The sequence below is a fragment of the Ipomoea nil genome, unplaced genomic scaffold, assembly GCF_001879475.1.
Source record: "Ipomoea nil cultivar Tokyo-kokei standard unplaced genomic scaffold, Asagao_1.1 scaffold3030, whole genome shotgun sequence".
In the NCBI taxonomy this organism is placed as follows: Eukaryota; Viridiplantae; Streptophyta; class Magnoliopsida; order Solanales; family Convolvulaceae; genus Ipomoea; species Ipomoea nil.
This window is the reverse complement of record NW_017619458.1, coordinates 5,875,701-5,898,185: the sequence shown is the minus strand read 5'-3', so window position 1 is coordinate 5,898,185 and position 22,485 is coordinate 5,875,701. Positions and strand designations below refer to the sequence as shown.

Genomic DNA, 22,485 nt, shown 5'->3' with positions numbered 1-22,485 from the left:
TATATTTTAATATGGAGTGTTTCGTGCGATTGATGCTATCTCCATATTGGTTACACGAAAGTTGTGCATTTCCTGTTGGTTTCGTGCGTGAGACATGATGCATAAATATCAATGATTGGCATCTTTCGTTCACATGGGTTTAATATGTCTGCATGCATGTAAAGTATAAATATATATTATTTATTTATTATGTAGCATTGCATGGTTTCTACATGCATTGAATAATAAATATACATATATATATATATATATATATATATATATATATATATATATATATATAATATATTTTACTTTGTTATTTTGTATGCAGTGCATGAACCTATGAAGGTCCATATGATATGAATATTTATAATATTCAATTATATATTTCCCATGCTTGATATATCAGATAAGATATATCTTATGGAAGTTAAGTTTTAAATTTAAATAATTAACTTCCATGTAACTTCTCCTAACTGCTATATTTATTTTATATAAATATCTGGAGAAACATCTGAAGAATACAGAGAGAAAAAGAAAACAGGCAATTGATGGAGGCAATCAATTTGCAGGAAACCAAAATACTTCACAGGCTTACAATTCTACAGGAAATTCTCAAACGAAGCAACTTGAGAGTTTCATTCATCTTCTTGTATCCCATAAGATTAAATCTTGAACCTTGTTGCTTTTATAGAGGGAGATTTAAAGCTTATAGGAAAGTTATTACACGCCTGAAGATATCAAATGATCCAGTTTTTGTTCCCTGTTGTTTTCTATATTTTGTTGTATTTCAAATGTATTACAGATTACAAGCCCATTTTCCAACAATCTATAAGCTTTAGAGTTATAAACCTGTGATCATTGGTCTTGCCTTGAAAGTTCTGAAGTCAAGATGTCTGGCGTGAAAGAACAGTTTCCCATTACGTTAATTTTTTCGGAATGAGTTTTCGAATATGGTGATGGGAGGATGACATAAATCACTTTTTGGTTTGTCTTTTGTTTATGTACAAGAAGATTTCTTTGTAGATTTTGCATGTTATTCTTGACATGCTGTGTACATGTTGTACATGTGGATTAAATGCATGTTGTGCAGTTTTTGTTTTCATCTTCACTTAAAATCATGGGGCATCAAGTGATGCCAAGATGATTAGTGAGATGTGTAAAATGATTTTATTTAAATAAATCATTTTGTTAGCCATAATTAATTGGCTTGAGAAGATGTGTACTTCCCTAGATTGGGTGTGTGGTTTTAGCACATCAAAGGCCGGAAGATATGGATTATCAAGGCAGATACAAGTTAGAGGATGAGATCGGTACATTACCTTCTTTATATTTGTCTCGGCCTCGGCAGGTACGTAAATTTTATTTTACTTACTAGTTAAGTTCTGGTCTCTGTCTAGAAGGTATGCATACGATTCTTTTGAGTTTTTGCATAGCCTGCCAGTACAAGGATATGTTTATGCATGTATATAAATATTTTGATATTGAGACTCTATCTCGGATGCATGCATAATATACAAGATACATGTATAATATGTTGGATCTTGGTGTGCTGTATTTTGTCAAATTTGGTGTAGTTTGGTGCTGTAAATATTTCTGGTATCATTTGCATGGATAAAGAGTTGCATAATGATAAGATGAAATTATTTTTTTTTTATGCATGAAATATTGGTATTTTAGCGCACAAATGTTTTTATCCTTGTGAAAGTTTTTGAAATATTATGTTATTAATATTTCTAATAAAGACAGAAAGCCTAGGAAATATTCTGTTATATTTCTTATAAAGGCATACAGAAACTTTTATGCATGAAGTATGCATAATGAAATTCATAAAAATTTATGAATGTATTTAACACACAGTTTCTCATATTGAGAATGTGTTAAAATATTGAAAGCCAAAAAGTTTACTAGTTTATCTAGTATGGCTGGCAGTTAGCAGTGAAAAGAAAGTTTTAATTTAAATCATGGACTATGATTTAAGAAGGTATGATTCTTCAGTTTAGAAGAAACATGAAAAGTTAAAAGCTTAAAATCATATATGATTATTCTCCAAAGTGAATGGATATTTCTGAATGGAGGAGGTTTATCAATATATGATTATTCTCCAAAGTGGATGGTATTCCAAGTGGAGGAGGTTTAATTTTTATTTAAGGAATCACTCACTGTTAATGAATTCAATTACATGGTGATTGAAATTCTTAGTTATGGAATTTGCAGGAAATAAATATTTATTGACTAAGGAACCTATAAAGTGGGTTTCGGTATAATCAATCAAATATTTTATTTCACAAGTTCATTGATTGAATATTAAAATTCTATGATGCCGGTTATATCTAATCAGGAAGAGTTTTCCTCCACTTCGTGGATGGGTTTATCTGCTTGGAGGAGGTGTTTTTTCCTGGATTTCTAAAAACCAAAGTTGCATTTCAGATTCAACTATGGCATCTGAATTTATTGCATTGGTTTAGGCATGCAAAGAAGTTAATTGGCTAAGGAATTTATTTATTGAGATTCCGGTTTGGCTAAAATCGATGTCACCAGTTTTAGTGCATTGTGACAGCGCTACTACACTGGCCAAAGCATATAACAATAAGTTATAATGGCAAGTTAAGGCACATAGGCATGAGATATAGCTATGTGCGGGAGCTCCTAAGTTATGGTGTTTTAGCATTGGACTTTGTACGGTCCCGGTTTATTTTAACGGATCCGTTTGCAAGAGTCCTTGCAAGGGACATGGTTCATCGGAAGGGATACGGAAAGCCTAAATTAAAATTGCAAGCGAAGGAAAGCTCAACTCACGTCTAAGTTATTACGTTAGACCTTGAGTTCAATGTAGATGAGTACTTCATTTTGTGATTTGCAAGCATCAAAAGTTTAATTAAAATTGTATCCAAAGAAAAGGTGATGCTTGGTTCTGCATTGTTGTAGGGATGAGTTTTTACTCTGATCTTTTGAAAAAATGCAAGATGCAGTGCATGAAATAAAAGATTAGCCTATGTGAGCATGAAGTGTGGCCGCTTCAAACAAGTTTGGGCTTTACTTGGTATGTGCTCATTAATGGATACAGACACATGGCCTTTATAGTGTCAAGTTACAGTGAGTTGTAATGACTGTAAAACTTGTGTGTGTTATATCTACGTTTCTTCAAAGAGACTGCGTGATTCAAGGTTCGTCCATCACTGCAATCCGAATTAATGTAACGCATATAACACTAAGTGAAAGTTCAATCTCTAAGACACTTTCATTTATGCATGAGTTTTGGATTTATCTTGGTAAAGTATTAGTCTTTACTATATAAATGGAGGAGGAATGTTGGAGATTTATATAGTAATGGAGATTAATAATTCAGATGGACTACCATGAAAAGCTTAAATAATATTTGGTGTTGTGGAGTTATAAATATTATTTTAGTTTGGTAGAAAGTAAAATGGGAAATATGATTTTACGTATGGTTGAAACCGAAAGTACTCAGATTGATTCGGGTTGTATAATTGCATTGTTTAAACGAGTAGATGGTTTCGTTCTCTTTTGTTGTTTACACGAAAGATGCATTATAACCTCTCAATTTGTTGGTTTGGTTTCGGCGAAACATGAAAGTGTATATATTTTAATATGGAGTGTTTCGTGCGATTGATGCTATCTCCATATTGGTTACACGAAAGTTGTGCATTTCCTGTTGGTTTCGTGAGTTTAATATGTCTGCATGCATGTAAAGTATAAATATATATTATTTATTTATTATGTAGCATTGCATGGTTTCTACATGCATTGAATAATATATATATATATATATATATATATATATATATATATATATATATATATAATATATATATATATATATATATTTTACTTTGTTATTTTGTATGCAGTGCATGAACCTATGAAGGTCCATATGATATGAATATTTATAATATTCAATTATATATTTCCCATGCTTGATATATCAGATAAGATATATCTTATGGAAGTTAAGTTTTAAATTTAAATAATTAACTTCCATGTAACTTCTCCTAACTGCTATATTTATTTTATATAAATATCTGGAGAAACATCTGAAGAATACAGAGAGAAAAAGAAAACAGGCAATTGATGGAGGCAATCAATTTGCAGGAAACCAAAATACTTCACAGGCTTACAATTCTACAGGAAATTCTCAAACGAAGCAACTTGAGAGTTTCATTCATCTTCTTGTATCCCATAAGATTAAATCTTGAACCTTGTTGCTTTTATAGAGGGAGATTTAAAGCTTATAGGAAAGTTATTACACGCCTGAAGATATCAAATGATCCAGTTTTTGTTCCCTGTTGTTTTCTATATTTTGTTGTATTTCAAATGTATTACAGATTACAAGCCCATTTTCCAACATGCACTGCACCATCAATAATTCAAATTAAAACTTATACAAGATGCTTATTAATTAGTTGAATTTTCAGCTATACAAAAACACACAAAATAGAAATTTAGTATTTGTGCTGCCAAAAACAATTAATTAGCTAGAAAGCTAAGCACACATGACATGCCTTTTATGGATATGATGTGTTCAAACACAATGTTTCTATTTACTGATTGCATCATCCTCTCTTTCTTCTTCCACATCATAGTCATCATGCTGATGGCAGCATAAGAAAGTTATGAGTTTGTACATATCCGTACTACAATCGGGACATTTCTCCTTCTCTGGGATGATGCTTATAAAAGGAATTATAGTGCTTTCAAGTTCATAAGGATATTCGAGTCCACAACAATGTTGGTGTTGCGGAGTAAAAGAAAAGTTTCTATAGTACTCGTCAAATGCCTCGTGAAAATCTTTATCCTTCACATTTCCTTTCCATGTTTCGTAATCAGTCATGACTTTCAACATTTTTTCTCCGTCACCACATCGGACCACCTTGTCCTTTGTGCATAACAAGGACCACCCTCCAATTTCAGCGGGAGCTTCATGAGCAAGTAAAGATTTGAGTCCTTTCACAATTTCATCGTTTGCATCTTTAGAACTCGTCTTTTTTAGATAGTATATCCTTGACAATAACATGCTTTTTAAGCGAGCCCAAAAGAGCCACGTGGAGGGGCCATCCAAGCTTTCGCTTGGGCCGAGTTTTGATCTTACCTCCTTGTTTTTTCCAACATATATCATCTTTGGTTCAATGTCCGATGAAAGTGATGATTTTACCTTGGCATTGAATTCCCGAGCCCATTCAATGTTGTTCCCTCCATACAAGAAAATGAAATTCTTCCCCACTCCTTGTGTAGTGCTTGCATTAATCTGATCAACCATTGCAAAGAAGATAAAATCCAAATTAAATTCTCAAGGAGTACGTGCATTAATTACATAATTTATTATTACTTAGAAGTGTGTATATATAAGGAAATTCATAAACAAATCTTACCCCACCATATTATAATGATACCTCACACACTAGGTATGTTATATAAGTGAAACAAATTAAGACTCAATAGCCAAATTCTCTAGACTTTAGAGCCACAACAAGATAATGGAAGGGTAAAAAATGGTGGGTAATTAGATGAGAAGACCAGTGTTGTTGTCCATAAGGAGTCTACCATATTAGATAAAACTCTCACACTACTATACAACTGTCAGTACTCAAGGATCAGTGTCGGATGCTTACAAGGAGTCCACCACATTGAATTGGGTGAAACTCTCACACTGCAGTTGTCAGTACTTGAGAACCAATGTCGGGCGCTCACAAGGAGCGAGTCCACCACATTAGGTGAAACTCTCACCGAGCAACAGCTAAGACTCGAGTTGAATACCAGTATAATGTGCCCATAAAGAATTCACTACATTGTGTGAAACTCCTACACTTCTGCTGTCAAGACTCGATCATGTATCTTTGTCCATAGTCTATCACCCAGAAATCAATTGAGTTACCCATGCGGGTAACACTTACAGTGTTACTTATATACTTACCCATTGGCGAATCGGGTCGATGGTACCGGCCACAAGTGCAGTTCCCCAAGTCTCCACCCTCCAAAGACATTCTTCTTTGTATGTGTCAAAAGGGGAAGCGTCAGCTCCCCATGCCAATATCATGCCCATTGCATTTTTATGCACAAAATTCCCCTTATAATCCAGGACCACAACAATTGGCTCCTTACAAATTCTGAAGAGATCCTTCTCTCCAGCTTGGAACAAATCCTCCTCAACATATTTATACACTCCTGGTCCCACTGATTGTCTTGGATCATTCACTGCGTAGAAACCCATCAGGGCACGTAAGCTTTCAAACTCATTCATCTTCTCAGCAGTCCAGAACTTGTTTGGAGCATTCACAACAGGAATCCAGATCATTTCATGACCCTAGATGGGCAACACCAAAAATGTATTATAAGATTAGTTGTTTTTTTTTTTTTTTTTTAGTAACTAGGAAAATTGGCAATCACTATTCGAGAATGTGCATTGAGTAGAGCCTACCTTGCAGTGGCCGAGCATATTATAAATTTCACAACTAATATACAATTGTAGAATTATGAATAAATAATTCAATCTCTAGACCTTTCATGAAAAACAACCACTAACTATACCAATTGAGCTATCACAACTTTTGATAATTTTTATGTATAATAATATATTATTTATTTTGAGCAATCACTACTCCTAGGATCTTCTACGTCATCCAGACATGCATGGAAATAGTTAGTATACATTCATGTAATACAATGTGTGCCCTCATGCAATTGTTTGTACAATCTCAAGTTAAGCAGGTTTTCACCTGAACATTTATAAACCCTACGTATAGAGTTGCGTTCATATATGGATCATGCTTAAAGTGAGAGGGTGAGAACTACATGAGTGCACAAAATTTACTACATGAATGCACAAAATCTACTACATGAATGCACGCTAACTACTCATAGCGTCTTCACTATCATCTAGGCATGTCTAGAAGTAGTTAGTGCACATTCATGTAATATAATGTGTGCACTCATGCTATTGTTTGTACAGTCTCACATTAAGTAGATTTTCACTTCAACATAAGCCTATATATATATATATATATATATATATATATATATATATATAAATGGGAGTATGAGACTGAGGTGGGTGAGTGGGACAACTACCCCATTGCCCTAACCCCTCTGGATTTGCCCCTGCTACCTTGTGATCCTAGTCGCATTATAAGACTAGTTTTATACATATTTGTGGTTGGCACAAATTGAATGATCTTGATGATAAAATCTATGATGTTACCTGCGGATGGTAGTCTTTGTAAACCTTCCCAAGATATGCTGCCCTCTCCTTTGAGATATCTAATCCTGATGATATTAACAGCAGCACATTATTATCTGTCTGTAAGTCATCTACCTTCACCTGCAATTCCCACAATGAATTACATATATCAGCACGTCAATAAGCTGATAATCATTGTTTTTGAAGTAAATATTCATCACATTTGTAGGTAATATTCCGTATCTACGGTCGTACCTCCGCTTTAGTTTCACCATTTTTAAGTGGCATGATCTTCTGTTCATCCTTGACGTTAAACATCAACTTTAAAACGTGTTTGTTGTCGGAGTGGTCCGTCCCAGAAAAAGCAAGTTTTAATGCTTCATAAGATTCTTGTATCTCCTTCTCCTCTGCGCCAACAAACATGCATGAGAATACTATATACTAATAAATGAATAATACAATAAATATGATAGATATATTAGTCCAGCTAAACTTTTAAGTCCAAGAGTCGTGGCCCAAATCTAAGGCATGCAAAGCATCTGACTGAGGGCTGACCTTGGAGTCAGCCGAGATGGGAGGTCAAATCGACTCGACATGAGCTCCAAATGTACTCGGGAAATTCCAAGTTATTCAAAGATTACCTAAGAAAGTTGAGGTTGTATCAGTTTACGATTCCGTCTAAGGGCTGACCTTGGGCTTAGTCACATAGGCCGACCACAATAAGAAACGGAGGCCATGAAGATGGTCGGCGGACGAGGTCAGCTTTCGGGGTTGCCTCCTAGTCGGCTTCGGGTTGGCCGGCCTATGGGGTTAGCTTCTGGGTCTCGAGTAGCGTGTCAATTGGGGGCTCGAAGACCTAGTCTTGTGGAGCTCCCTATTTGTGGGGAGTTAGATAGATAGACTAATTTAAATAATATACTCCTTGTCTTAGTGAGGACACATTTTGTCTTATCATAACATCATTCTTGTAATACATTAGCTATTCAAGAATCAATTGCACAACTATTCTTGTTATTTCTTTTATGTTATTTTCGTTATTTTGTTCTTAGTCATTACTTGGAATTGTTTGATCCAAACCTGTTTCAATTAGTTCCATCAAAACAGTACTTTATGTGTAGACGATTTATCTAAATCCTATGAATTGTTTCAAGATACTTCAGAAATCAAAGCATCATAGATAGATTCTGAATTTTTCTAAAATAACCAAAACTGTGATTCCAATTTAATTTCTTGAGTTGTTTATGCACATGTAAAATAGTACCATTATATATATTAAATTTCCAACCAACCTATTTTCTTATGGCAGTCATTGAGTGTATCTTGAAGCTCCTTCAGTAGCTTCAACGGTTCAGCTGGAGTTCTGAGGAAATAACAACAAAATGAATTAATCAAATAAAGTCGCAAATATACATTATTGAGTACGTGCATTTAGCGTTATCATTAAATCTTACTTGGAACCAGAGGTGTTGAGCTGCGATGCCCAAACAAGAACAGCTTGAGTGATGTGGGCAATAGCCTTTGGTTGGAGATCAGAGTGAAGGTATTGTGGAATGAATTGTGGTGGACATTCTTTGAGCTCCAACATAATCTTTGTGAGTTTCAAGAAAGACTTGATTGATGATTCCACATCACTCTCCGAGGTTGTTTTTGTGCCACTAATTTGCTTGAGAAGCCACACTCTTTTGGCTAACCCATTCCTGTTTGACACTTTGCTTAGAATGCATTGGTCTCCATGGTTGTTGGCAAACGCTGCTAGGATCATCACTGCTTTGGCTTCCCATTCATAAGGTGACAACATGTTCAACAGATTAATTGTCATCCCATGAACATCCCCATCTCTTGACCACTTGGATGTCATCTAATCGATCGATCAAAACCACAATAGAACGTACAATTTTAGTTGAAACATCGTATGTATGTAGTGTTCTGATCAAGCACATACCAGTAAACCAAAAATCATATATAGCTAGTAGCCAGCTAGCACTACATTTCGAAAGGCCTCTACCCAACAATCTCCCAGTAATAACTGCATAGCACTTACCCGCACGCCAAAACTGTAATTAGTACGTAACGAATGTGCAACGTAACTTTATTTCTGTATACTTGCATATATAGCACCAGTGCCACATTTCGAAAGGCATGATATGATGCTGGACTTGGCCATTCAGGCCTCCGCCCAACAATCCGCTGGTGCTGGACTTGGCCCGGCCTTCAGGCCTCCGCCCAACACATCATTCTCTGTTTCATTCAAAACTAGATAGATGCAAGCTAAGCTGAACAACCTGGTAGGAAAGTTCTTTTATTTTGAACAGAATTTCCATTGTATCATGATCCGGTTGATGAAGTTGTTCTTCCATGGTTTTCCCTGTAGCCTGCAATCATTCATAACGTACTGTTTGTGTAAAGTTGGTGCACAAAAACAGTAATATTAAGGATATATATAGCATGCAATTAAGCAAGTTGACAAACCGTCTGGCTGCTGAGAATGTTGTGAACAACATCAAAAGTACTTCCAACATTAATGTTGCGGCCATCTGGTTTATGAGTCTCACGAATTTGTTTTATAATTGTGGCCTCGTCGGGATGTGTTTGAGACATTGCGATGATATGCTAGACAAATCAACTAGTCGACTAGCTAGATAGCTTTTGTGATGCATGGATATAATTTATATTAGGTATAGGTATAGTAGGAAATGGAATAAAGTGAGAAGTGTAATGATCAACTTCTTTAATTTGGTACTTTGCTTAACTTGTAGTTTGTTGAATGGAATACTGCAAAGTGTATGAATGATGGTGGCTGCCATTTCTTATGCCATCAGCTGTACTTTGGAAGCCGGATGGTGTTGCCTTTAGCTAGCTTTTTCTTTTGGGGACAGTCTGGCGTAAAGGGAAGGTGTTGCCATTCTATCACTCAAGTAATAATACCTACTTCACATGGACTTTTTTTTTTTTTTTTTAGAGTGAGAAAAATACGCAATCACTACTCAAGAATCCACTAGGTAAATGTCACCGTGTGACCCTAGCTAGCAGGCAGAAGACCAATTGGTTAAAACCAAGAAGGTCAATAGGTCGCGCAGCTCTCACTAGGAGTCAAACTTGTTACTAAGTCAATTGTCTGACCAACTTAACTAGGGTTTCCCTAATATAACTCATGTCATAGATTCTGATTAAGACATTCGGGTGTCATAGTATTTTTTTTCTTTCACCAATAAAATCAGGACATATGATGAGAGTTATACCCAAGTGTAGATCAACTAGAGGGTTTGTAGGAAGTGAATACACTTCCCCAATCTCAGCTCTCTCTAATGGATCTACCAAACAAAGGGTGATAACTCTGATCTCCACTTATATTATATTCAATCAATTCATTATACTTTTAACTTTCCTGTTGCAATTTCTCCTCACTTTACATGTAGAAGTTATTTTATATGAGATTAATATCTCAGATGGAGTTGCAAGTTTTCCAGGAAAAATGGGTAGTCTTGCTTGCTTCGGTCAAGTATAGGCATGCCTAAAGAAATGATTGATAACCTAGTCCAAATTTGTAGCAAAAGGCATGAGGCCAGGGAACATCATTAATATAATAATCCGATCCCTGTCTGTGTGTTTACTTAATTGTTATGAATTTATGATGTATGTGTGTGTCTGTATATATATACACTTTGAATGAATATATGTGTGTGTCTATATATGTCAAGTGAAGTGCAGGGGAAAAGATTATATATATATATATATATATATATATATTGTAGTGAAGAAGTTTAAAGCAAAAAGCGCAACTGTTATTACACTCAGAAGGGATACATTCAACATATTTGTGATACAAGCATTCCAGAAAGGAGTAGTTCATAAGTAGACATTCTTGAAGCTAAAAACAATGGAGATGTGTGTCACCATCAAAAGATCAGAAACTATACATACACAAAAGAAACTAGCTTTAATTTAATTTGCAACCAGAAATTCAATTCCGATCTACTAGTACTGCAGAAAGAAATTAAATGGGTGGACTTTGGCAGCTCCGGTGAGGAGGCAGCTAGGGGCCACGCCTGGCATTGAGAGTGTGATGATGGAACAAGTTTTGGCAGCACGCGAACCCACCCGATGGCAGAGATTTCAATGCCAAGCCTATGCTCAAAACCATGCAATGGGATTGAGAAATGATAATGGGATTGAGTTGGCATTAATATCTGAGCCACCTGGTAGCGCGGGATGCCAAAACTTGCTTCGATCATGCCACTCTCATTGCTACACATTGGTACCAGCTGCCTCCGCAACGAAGCTAGCAAAGCCCATTGCTCAATGCTCATAGTCATGGAGGCCAGGACTCATCTCTCATCTCATCTGCCGCCTTTAATTTCATGCTATATGCTCAACAGATCGAACTGCTGCAAAACTGCTACACCCACTTCTCTCATTCTCCATTGCATTTATACCCATGTCAAACTTAAAAAAGTGGAGAGGTATCAATACTTTACTTCAAATGTGGTTAATCAATCACAATATATCTTATACTTTATAATAAAGCACAATCACATACATTTAAAGCAATTATTATTCAAGAATACACTCTACAATTTATAGACTATCAATTACTTTATGCACAAGTGCACAAGCAAAAAATGATCATTTTGTGAATAGAAACACATCATCAGTTTGATATATATATATCAAGTATATATAAAAAAAAAAAAAAAAAAAAGAATTTAGTTTTTACCTTATGTGGGAAAAAAAAAAAAAACTCAGAAATCGTACATTACAGTGGTTTTAAGTGTTTTTTTTTTTAAAAACAAAACATATATTGCCCTGTTTGGTAAAATATTAGTCTATTAGTCAATTTTGACTTATTTGACCAATATTAATTGTTTGACTTGGTTAAAAAATCAATTTCAAAATGCTAAAATTCAAAAAACTGCTAAAAGTAGCTTTTTCAATTAACTTTAAAAGAAATTATACCAAGCTGCTATCAGCTAACAGCTAATTTACCAAACACATTCCTGCAATCAATTAATGTTATCAACTAGTTATACCCTCCAATTAACCTAATCAGCTATCAGCTTACAGCTAACAGCCATTTACCAAACATGGCCATTAATTTGTCTTGTGGCAATCTCATCTCTTATCCCTTTTTATGGAGTAGGGTGTCACTCGAAGCACTACAACTATGTCTCTTCTCCCCCATTTTATGAAGTTTAGCTCTTAACTCGAAGAAGATCATGTTGAAAAAAAATAGCTTAAAATGACATAAAATGACATATTAAGTGGTTATTTTGTGGTACAATTATCAGTGGGGTTCACTTTCGATTTGGGTCGGGTCAAAGTGGATTCGGGTTCTTCGTAGTGAGACGAAGAGATTGATATATTGTACGCTCAAAACGGATAATGGGTGAATGATATATTGATTCTCAAAGTACACCCATTTGAGTTGGAAAAAGAAGGGAAAAAGTGAAGCTTTTGTCCCATATTGGTATTCGAAGTGGATTTGCACCACTATTTATACAAGAGCTCTTTTAAGACTTGGCTCTCTCTCACCCGTCAATGTTTGGTAGTGATGTCTTATTTTAAAAAAAGAGTAGTCGCTCGACTCGTGCTAAAAACCTACACCAAACACGAGCCATATCTCTTCACCCTTTTCTTTTCTTTCCTTCCATAAAATAATAATCTTTCTATAGAATTATTATTTGAGTTTTACCAATGAGATTTCAACAGATTAATCCATATAGAGTGAACCTCAAGGTTGTATTAGAGGAGCAGATCTACAAGACATCACACTATGCTATTTCTTAAAGGTTTTCTAACATTTCAAACAAGTTCTGTTCACTCTCATGGGACTCTCCACTTTTTCAGAAGCATATTGCCATTTTCAAAGCAAACTTTAGTACATCTAGCAGTGGACAACTGGACACCTCCAAAAGCACTTCTCTTTCATCTCCCGAGAAGAGAGGAATGTAGAAAAGAAAGGACCACCTTGATCACAATATCTTTCACTTTTGGGTAAAACACCCCAAATGATTAGCAATTTCTTTCTTAAAGGAAATCATTTCATTTTAAAAAATGTCAAATAAACCGTTAAACTTTTAAACATTGTGCAATTGAACTATTCGAACGAAAAAAGTGAACAATTAAACTATTAAAAACTCAAAAATTGTGCAAATAGCATTTTTACAGGGTACTTTCAAGTTTCCCTTAAATACACTGTTGGAAATTATGGAATTTCCGATAACCTGAAAGTGATCTTAAATTAAGTCGAAAACCTTGTTCCGACCACTTTTGGCATCCCAAAAACCTTTATTGCTATTTCCGACCACTTTTTACTTTCGATTTGATTTAAGATCACTTTTAAGTGGTTAGAAATTTTATAATTTCCGGCAGTGATATGATGTCATAATGTCAAATTATATATACAAAATTATTTTAATTATCATTTTTTTAAAAAAAATTTAAACGAATTTTTTAAAATTACAGAAGAAGGTGGAGGCAGCCCTTGCTTAGTAGGATTGCTCCTACTTTTTATTATATTTAAAAACCAAAGATATATGTTTTTTTTTTTTTTTTGCAACAGTTATTTTGTTTTCAATTATATGTATTCATAACCACCTGCACCAGTGCTCCGCCACTCCCTGCTCCACCTGCACAAAATTTCTCAATTCATTTGTTTTATAAGTCAGGTTTTCTGATTTCTCTAAGTTTTATTTTGATTCTATGAACCTATAATTAGGTCCATAAATAAATAAATTGAGTCAATTTAATTTCAAGACTAAATATCAAACTGTACATTTTGTTATTCATATAGTGTTGGAGTAACAATTTTAATCAAGAAAGAGTGAATTTAAATGTGTTTAAATAAAGAGATGAAATTTCACATAATTATATTTATTCAAAATAGGTAATGAGAGATTTTTTTTTTAAAAAAAAAAAAAAAAAACATACAATAACAAAAAAAAAAAAAAAAAAAAAAAAAAACTCAAATATCAATGAAGTTAGGGCATCTTCAATAGTGGAGGTTTTGAGAAGTTTTTGTAAGTGTGATTATGAAAGAGAAAATGCGATAATGACGTTAAAAAAAAAAAAAAAAAAGAGCAACGAGATGTCAGCAAAATTCAAAAAAAAAAAAATTGGAGCCTATGAACGCACCCAGTGGATGTGCCGCACATGAACCATGAACAGCACACACATGTGAGCAAATGTGCAGCACACGGACCGTGAATTGCTTTTTTGTTTTTTTTTTTTTCGGGGGGGGGGGGGGGGGGGGGGGGGGGGCACACAAGGGGACAAAGGATGAGACTAGAAATCGGAGATGGAAGCCTCGCCTTGCAGCAAGTTCTGTAACTCGCCAAGCAGCCGCAACGTACGAGCCCAACGACTACTCAACCGTCGTCCAGAGTTGCCAGGAAGTAGTCCGGCCAACTGCAAGATGCAACGTCTCCTCCGACAAGGAAGAGATCAACAACGACAGTATGGCCCGGTCATTCCGACACCACTGACGTTGCGTCAAAGCCAAAGACGAACCAGAAGCACCATCCGCCTCCGCTGACGCCGCCGGTGAAGGAGCCGCCGGGCATGGAAAAGTCCTGTCGTCATAGCCTAACAAGTCATGTCCGTCTAGAAAGGGAATCAACTGAGTTCTCCAAAACAAGTAATTACGGATGGTTAACTTGATGGAGACAAAGTGATGCGCGGAAGACAAACTGGCGGTAGGGGGAGGAGGGTTGGCAACCACCGCGGAAACAGTCCGCTCGGAAGATTCATTAATAGAACTATTATCGGTGGCTGCCATGAGAGAGAATCCTAGATATAACTGATACCAAATGACACTAGAATGTTTGATCGTAACATTAACAAAGTCTATTACATGAATAATATTGAAAGCACGAAACTGGAGTCCTAGTAGGAACACCAGGCCAACATATAAGTCCTAACACAAAGAACCCCAACCTCTTACAAGTTACAACACACTCTCCCCTCTCTCCTCAAAACTTGGTCCAAAATCTCCTTTTGGGATGCTCTTAGGTGTCATTCGGTAACGTTTCATTTCGATTTATTTCCCCCCAGATATGATACTGTCAAACAAAAAATAAGAAAAAAAAAACAATGTTTAGTAGTGCAATTAAAACAAGAGCTGCCTCAACTTCTTATTATATTAAAAAAAAATTCAAATTACCCCCTAAGTTATTCGGATAGTACAATTAGATCTCTTAAGTAAAAAAAAACTTCATTCAGATCCCCTAAACCTGTAAAATAGTTTAATTGAGTCCAAAATTAACCTGTATAACATGTTAATTTATCCCAAATTTGAGATGTGTCGCTTTTAAAATATTTTTTTTATTTTTATTTCTTTAAAAAACTTTTTATTTATTATTAAATTATTAAAAATAAAAAAGAATTGCAGCCACCGGCTGTCCCGCACAGACAACCGTGGCTGTCCGGCTGTCAAACATGAGGTATAGATCTGGATCTCAAACGGCCTGGAACGATGGCCTCCGCCCCTGTTCCAAACAGCCATGGTTGTTAGGGCCGTCCCTACACAGCCATGACCATCTAAAAAAAATTGAATTCTCGGCCGTTCGAGGTCCAGATGTGGACCTCATGTTAACAGTCATGGTTGTCCTCGACTATCGGCTATCCTCACCGGTAATACATTTTACTTGCACTTTGATGTTCAATTATTTACGAAAATACTACCGTGCTTTTTTTAAAAAATCAGTGTTTCTCATCCATTAGATCTGGACACGTGGACAAACAGAATCCATTCCTATTTCGCGTCTGGGCGAATCATTCGCACCTGAGTGCGTTTCTATATATATATATATATATATATATATATATATGTATGTATGTGTATATATATATATGTATGTGTATATATATATATGTATGTGTATATATATACACATACATATATATATATATATATATATATGTATGTGTATATATATATATGTATGTATGTATGTATGTGTGTGTATATATATATATATATATATATATATATATATATATATATACACACACATACATACATACATACATATATATATATACACATACATATATATATATATATATATATATATATATATATATATATATATATATATATATATATATATATAGAAGAGCGCTCATATGTGGTCATGTCATTAGGTGTGGTGGTGTGGTCGTATCTGTGTCATTGAATCAGTTTAATCTAACGGCAGTGGCTAATTCTCAGGATTTTCGCGCATTTTGGTAAGTGGGGGTGTTATTGTAATTACAGTGGCCGTTTATAGCGTCCTGGTTCCAGAATACACCAACAGTGTTGATAACATGCACCAATAGTGTAATAAAACACACCACATTGAAACACACCAATAGTGTATTCCCGAACGCTGTATGGTGTATTTATTCATATCTAATGGCTCGTTTTTTGTGATGCGTACCTAATTTGTGTATGTTTTTTGCTGTGCATTTCATAACATGGATGGTGTATATTTGCATAACAATTAAGCGTGAGTTATGTGTAGATTGTGCAGGCGTTGGAGAAGTGTGTGCAAAGTTTCCGTATGAGTAATGACGCTAAATATCTGACGCCCTACTAATTGCTTGGTATTGGTTACAGGTACAACCTTGTGTTTGTCCCATTCACAGGAGTAGACAACCACAAAAGATGTGTGACATTTGCAGTGTGGCTGCTTGATAAGGAGGACGTGGAGTCGTACAGCTGGATACTAAAACACTTCAAGAATGCTATGGGGACTACTCCACCTCTAATAATAAACGATCAAGACCCAGCTATGAAGATTGCAATTGCAGATGTGTTTGCGGGTAGTCGCCACCGTTACTTTATATGGCACATAATGACTAAGGTTAGCGAGAAAGTGGGAACTGAGATGACCAAGAATAACGAGTTCCGGCGTGCATTGAATGGTGTTGTGTGGAACGAGAAATCAACGACAGCAGAATTCGAGATTGAGTGGAAAACAGTAATTGAAAAATATGACCTACACGAAAAGCGATGGCTAAAACGTATGTACGTAGAGTGTGCATCATGGGTGCCCGCATTTTTCGATGATGTGTTCATGGGTGGCCTACTACGTACAACTTCCCATTCGGAAGCGGAGAATAGGATTTTCCAGAGTAACATGAACAAGCACTTATGCCTTGTAGAATTTTTCACCCGTTTCGAGCGTGCGGTTCAAAAGCAACGAAATAACAACCTAGAACTAAGCGCAGGTTGCAGCGGACAGATACCAACTTTTGAGACCCGCCTACGCATTGAGCGCTCAGCAGCAGCAGTGTACACACCGACTATTTTTTATGAGGTCCAAAAGGAAATAAGTGCCGGTTGTTTTAAATGTCGAGTGCGAGCATTCACCAAGGCAGAAGGGGTGAAGACATATGTGGTTGAGGATGAAATAGAGCAGCGATACATAGTTATAGTCCAAGACGAGAGCAACAACATAGCATGCACATGCAGAATGTACGTAAGAATTGGTCTCCTTTGTAGTCATGTTTTTGTAGTACTCAAAGATGAACGGATCGATGACATCCCCCCTCAACATATCACATCCCGGTGGACCCGAGAAGCAGTAAAGCACTCCCCCACTGATAGGGACGGAGATAAACAGAAAGGAAACCATACTTTGGCGCACAGCAACAGTGAGGAAGGACAACTAATAAACATATTTCATAGATGTTTGGGCAAGGCTAAAGCAAGACCTGAAAAAATGCAGCAGATGAGACTGTGCATGGAAGAGTTTGAAGCGACATTCGGGGAGGACAAAGAACAAGGGGTGCATGAAAATGGGAAGCGTGCAATAATGGAATCATATTGTGGTGTCCCAGCCCCAGAGACGATTGAAGTGCACCCACCTCCAATAGCAAAAAATAAAGGGTCTGACAAACGAATGAAATCAGCAAGGGAGGTAGCAATGATGGAGCAGGCTAAGAAAAAACGTGCATGCAAAACATGCGGAATGGCATATGGCCATAATAGCCGAAGCTGCCCATGAAAGTAGTTATCACAGTAGTTCGTTAATATTGATTAGCCGAAAATAGTTTCATTTTAATATTGATGGTTGTTTGAGTTTGTGAGGGTGGTGAATTGATATGGACGGCTTTTGTGCAAAGATCCAGGCGTGTGTATGCATTTCGCGTGGAGATTACACAATGCATGATTTATTCTGAAATAAAAGTTTGTGCATGAGCTTGAGATCCCATGTGCATTCATATGGGCATGTACTACCAGGATAAAAAATGGGATATAAAAAATGAAATGAATAAACTATTTGAATTCAGTAAATTACGACACTGGTTCGTTAGAATTGATAAGGCCAAATACTTAGTTGTTAATTTTTAAACATAGAATTAAGTTGAAAATATTTAAATACAAACTTTATAAATTTTGTGTGTGTTTGCTGGTGCGTGCGAGTGAATGTTACAGTCGGAGCGAACATGGGGTTTGGCCATGACCACAGCCATTAGAAAGTGAGCGTAAGGGACACTTAGTAAAATGCGTATCCCCGTTGGGCGAGTTGGGCGTAAGAGAAAAGTTAGAGTTTCTAATAGGAGAATGAATTGTGTAGTTTTGTATGTAGGTGCGTGCAGACATCTGTGAGGTTTCTGGTTTTGAGTTTTAGGTCGAATGGGTGTGTGACTTGATATAGATTGGTAGATGCACTACTTATGTAGACAGAAATGCATGCATTTAGCTTGATATAGCTTGTGCGTGAACAGTAGAATGTACCCTCACCTTAAGCAACGGGATATCGTACAAAATGAAATGGAAATAATTATTGAATCCCATACAAAAAATGGGAGCCCACGCGGCGAAATATCCAAACGTTTGACAACATTAAAAACTAAAATGAAAGTAGAAGATGTAAATGCGGCCAAGAAAGAGTGAGTAACAAGACTTTCATTCACCATCTTTCCATTCACCGAGCACCACCCACACTGTTAACAATTGCTTCGCGACGTGTGTTTATATGAAACATCTGAATTTCATAGACATACCGCACACGCAGGGAGAGCAACGCACGTCCATCATCCCTGCTAAGACCACAATCCCAGGAAGCAATTGACTGGCCTACGTACGTCTCCATATGACGCATGGCAAAAACCCCACAGTCCAACTTGTTTTTCGTATCGCGCCATGACATGCGGACTCTCCTAGGGATTAATTGCAACACCTTCACATAAAGTTCTGGATAACTAGCATCCTCAAAAAAAAAAAAAAAAAAAAAAAACCGAGAGCACATCTTTCTATAAAAAAAAGAATGAACAAAACGCAAAATGAATATAATGATGACTAGTATATAACGAAGCGTCATTAGTTAAAAAGTAAAACAACAATAGAGTAGTAGGACAAATAAATACCAACACAGAAGGGGTATCCCCGTACTTCTCAAGTGATACCCCTCCCCCCCCCCCCCCCCCCCCCAAGATGAGTTATCGATGAAGTCAAATTTCAAGCGCCGAACATCAACAACAATGACGTAATAATGCGACTGATCTATTATTGGAAAGAGCAACTGCCAAAGAAGGGATAGCGAATACACCCAAATTAAAAAACGAATGGACTAACACGGATACATGAACAGGGGCAACTATTGGGAATAAAAATGTGCAAAAATATGAACGGATTAAAAATGGCACTAACCATGTCAATTTCAGACCATGATTCATATGGTGATACCTGCAGATCGGCCTCTAACACAGCAGAAAACCAACCCAACTGGTGTGACCATGCGGGCGTAATTTGAACCACAGAATACAACTACATAAAAAAAAATGATTAGTAGCGAATCTAAATGCACACAAAGGGTAAAAGACGCACAACCTAAAGGGTGGGGGTGGGCTAACCGTTGTGGCTGGGGATGCAAATAACTGGTTTGGTGCACCAACCGGCTTGGTCCTCTCTCGGGCATTCAAAATGCACGACCAAGCACTCAATATACCCACAAGCACTTCGTTCCCTTCCAACAGTGACACAAGGTCAAACCAACGAGCAGAACGACCACAGTAGTTGAATAATTCTACCGTCCTGTAACATTAGAAACATTAAATTTGGATACATCATACGTCGGATCCCTGAAAAGACCAAATGTAATAAAGCGCAAATTCTTACACGTCAACATTAGCAGTACGAGCAACCCAATCATAAACAGCTTGAGGATCAATATTACTGACAGTATGCATATTGACAGCGTGAGTACGCGTGAGGGGCGCATAAGAATTCAAATCGATGGTGCGCAAAGCACCAACATTTGCACCACAGGACGTGAAGCCTTGGTTGGTGCAGCACGCATCGATGAACTGGATACCACGCCCTTACTCGGAACTATCGGAGGGATTTGCTTCGAAATGAAAACAAACGAGGGAAGAATAAATATATACAAAACAACAGAAAAAGGTATGAGGAAAAACAACCAGGGAAACACAACGATACCTCAGTAGGAGTTGAAAAGACATGCTGAAAGTTGTTACCACCGACCCCACAACCACGTTCAGCCATCCCCCTGTCCGTAATGGCAACCCCAACGGATAATGCTTTTGGGGCATGAGAGACTTGGTGTTCCAATGCACGCACCTATTACCAACATGGTTTTGGAACAAGAGGATTGGGGATGATGGAAGATCCAGGGGCCGAAAATAAGTATAACGATAACAAAAAGGCGTCCACACTAATACTTATAGATACACAGGGTGTAGACCTACAACCCCCGAATGGAACATTTGAAGTATCGACCACATATTCGCGCACAATTGCATCCACCGCCTCCCAGCATTGGGGAGGGAGTTCTTCGGTCAACCCAAGACTGAACGAAGGAACGTCAGCACACCCCTAATGAATGCAGTAAGAAGTCATGTAATGAGTAGTGTGTGCATAATAAGTAGAGTGTACGTGCAAAATACCAAATATTACTGCCCGTTATCAGTCATTAAGGTAGGACCAACCGTTATACAACACATGTGCACCACATAGAAAATACATTAACATGCATCAAAACTAACCTACCCCACTTAACACACAACAAAATCAACGCCACGAGTAGTTGTAGCCACAAAAAAACGTCTACCATCCACAGAAATCCTGCACCCGCTTAACTTTCCTCCGCTTGTACACTATCATACTTATAGCAACTTGGGAATCCAACACAGGACCCCCCGATGATACTTGCACAGACCCCCGATCGTGCTATGGTGGAACACCTTCGACATCATCACTGACAGGAGCAAGCTGCTCCTCGACCACACATGGCCCCATATGTGGAACTTCTGTGCACGCGTTCTGACCCTGGATCGCCCTAACCGCTTCATCAACAACTTAAAAGTTCTCTAGATTACTCAATATCTCATCTCCGCTATTGATCGTGCCACCGCCCGTATTTGTAAGGCCAACCGGCTCTGAACATGCATGGTGCTCAAACAAACTAATGATCCTCCGTGCACCAGATAATACACGCATAACGCTATCTGTACGAGTCGAGCATTGAGAGTGAATCCCAATGAAGTGCACAACATCATCCAACGCAGCGTCTAACGCACCTATCTTCTCATCAAACAATTCACCAGGCGCCTGCACCATTTCATCGAATTCAACTATTATTAAATGGCCCAAAAAAAACAAAGAACAACCGGCAAAACCACAACGAACATCTAGCATACGGACAATTTTATAAAAATAACTCAAAAACATAAACAAACAAGCAACCTGAAACACCCCGACCTAACCCAATCGGATTTGAAAACCAAATAAACATAGAAATTGAATCGCACCCGGCATGTTAAATACAACGGCCTTTATCCAAAAAAAAAAAAAGCCTCGTAAATCAGAGCACAAACTGCATAAAATAGAAAAAGAAGAACACGAAATGCCAAAATTCCGCACGCACCAGAGAATAGACACGCACACACTTAGAAGCACACAACGATTAACATTTAAAACAAGCTGGAAAAAAAATACACACGCACACAGAAATCCACGAGACACATGATTTATTATTTCGCACACACGTAGTGAAACACTGCACACACCTATAGGAAAAACGCATACTGGTGAAGTGGGAAAACAAATGATGAAATACCTTAACAACACCAGAGCCCCCAGCTGGCACGGAATCACGAAGAGCATCATGATCCTAGAAAATAAAAACAGCAATGCATAAAAAAAAATCAAAATATGCATAAAAAAACATTTAGCGACCACACACAACCAACCACTACTCAAAACACCGAGGGACACAACCCCAAAAACTAGAGGGGAATAATGCCATAAGTAAATAATACCTCGAGGGCAGCACGAACAGAAATACATGGACCACTGCGGA

At 37.1% G+C, this 22,485-nt stretch overlaps 1 protein-coding gene across 2 annotated transcripts; it reads right to left on the bottom strand.

Moving 5' to 3' along the window:
• Nucleotides 1-4,369: 4,369 nt before the first annotated feature.
• On the bottom strand, nt 4,370-9,821 carry LOC109163467 (protein SIEVE ELEMENT OCCLUSION B-like). 2 transcript variants are annotated; one of them, XM_019312213.1, is made up of 8 exons: nt 9,647-9,821; nt 9,457-9,549; nt 8,629-9,035; nt 8,467-8,537; nt 7,433-7,584; nt 7,199-7,318; nt 5,915-6,304; nt 4,370-5,248 (listed from the first exon to the last, which is right to left on the bottom strand). In XM_019312213.1, the coding sequence occupies exons 1-8, from the start codon at nt 9,773-9,775 to the stop codon at nt 4,541-4,543; spliced, it is 2,070 nt and encodes a 689-aa protein (XP_019167758.1). In that variant the 5' UTR covers nt 9,776-9,821; the 3' UTR covers nt 4,370-4,540. The 2 variants fall into 2 exon arrangements, with proteins under 2 accessions (XP_019167758.1, XP_019167760.1); XM_019312215.1 differs by having other exon boundaries at nt 9,460-9,549.
• Between the last annotated feature and the right edge of the window lie 12,664 nt (nt 9,822-22,485).

What these genes read in the sequence shown, in the direction of transcription:
- LOC109163467 (XM_019312213.1), bottom strand. Translation starts at nt 9,775, where the DNA reads ATGTCTCAAACACATCCCGACGAGGCCACAATTATAAAACAAATTCGT. An exon ending in CTCAACACCTCTGGTTCCAA is followed by an intron (nt 8,538 to 8,628) that starts GTAAGATTTAAT and finishes TTATTTCCTCAG; the next exon opens with AACTCCAGCTGAACCGTTGA. An exon ending in TGACTGCCATAAGAAAATAG is followed by an intron (nt 7,585 to 8,466) that starts GTTGGTTGGAAA and finishes TTGTTGGCGCAG; the next exon opens with AGGAGAAGGAGATACAAGAA.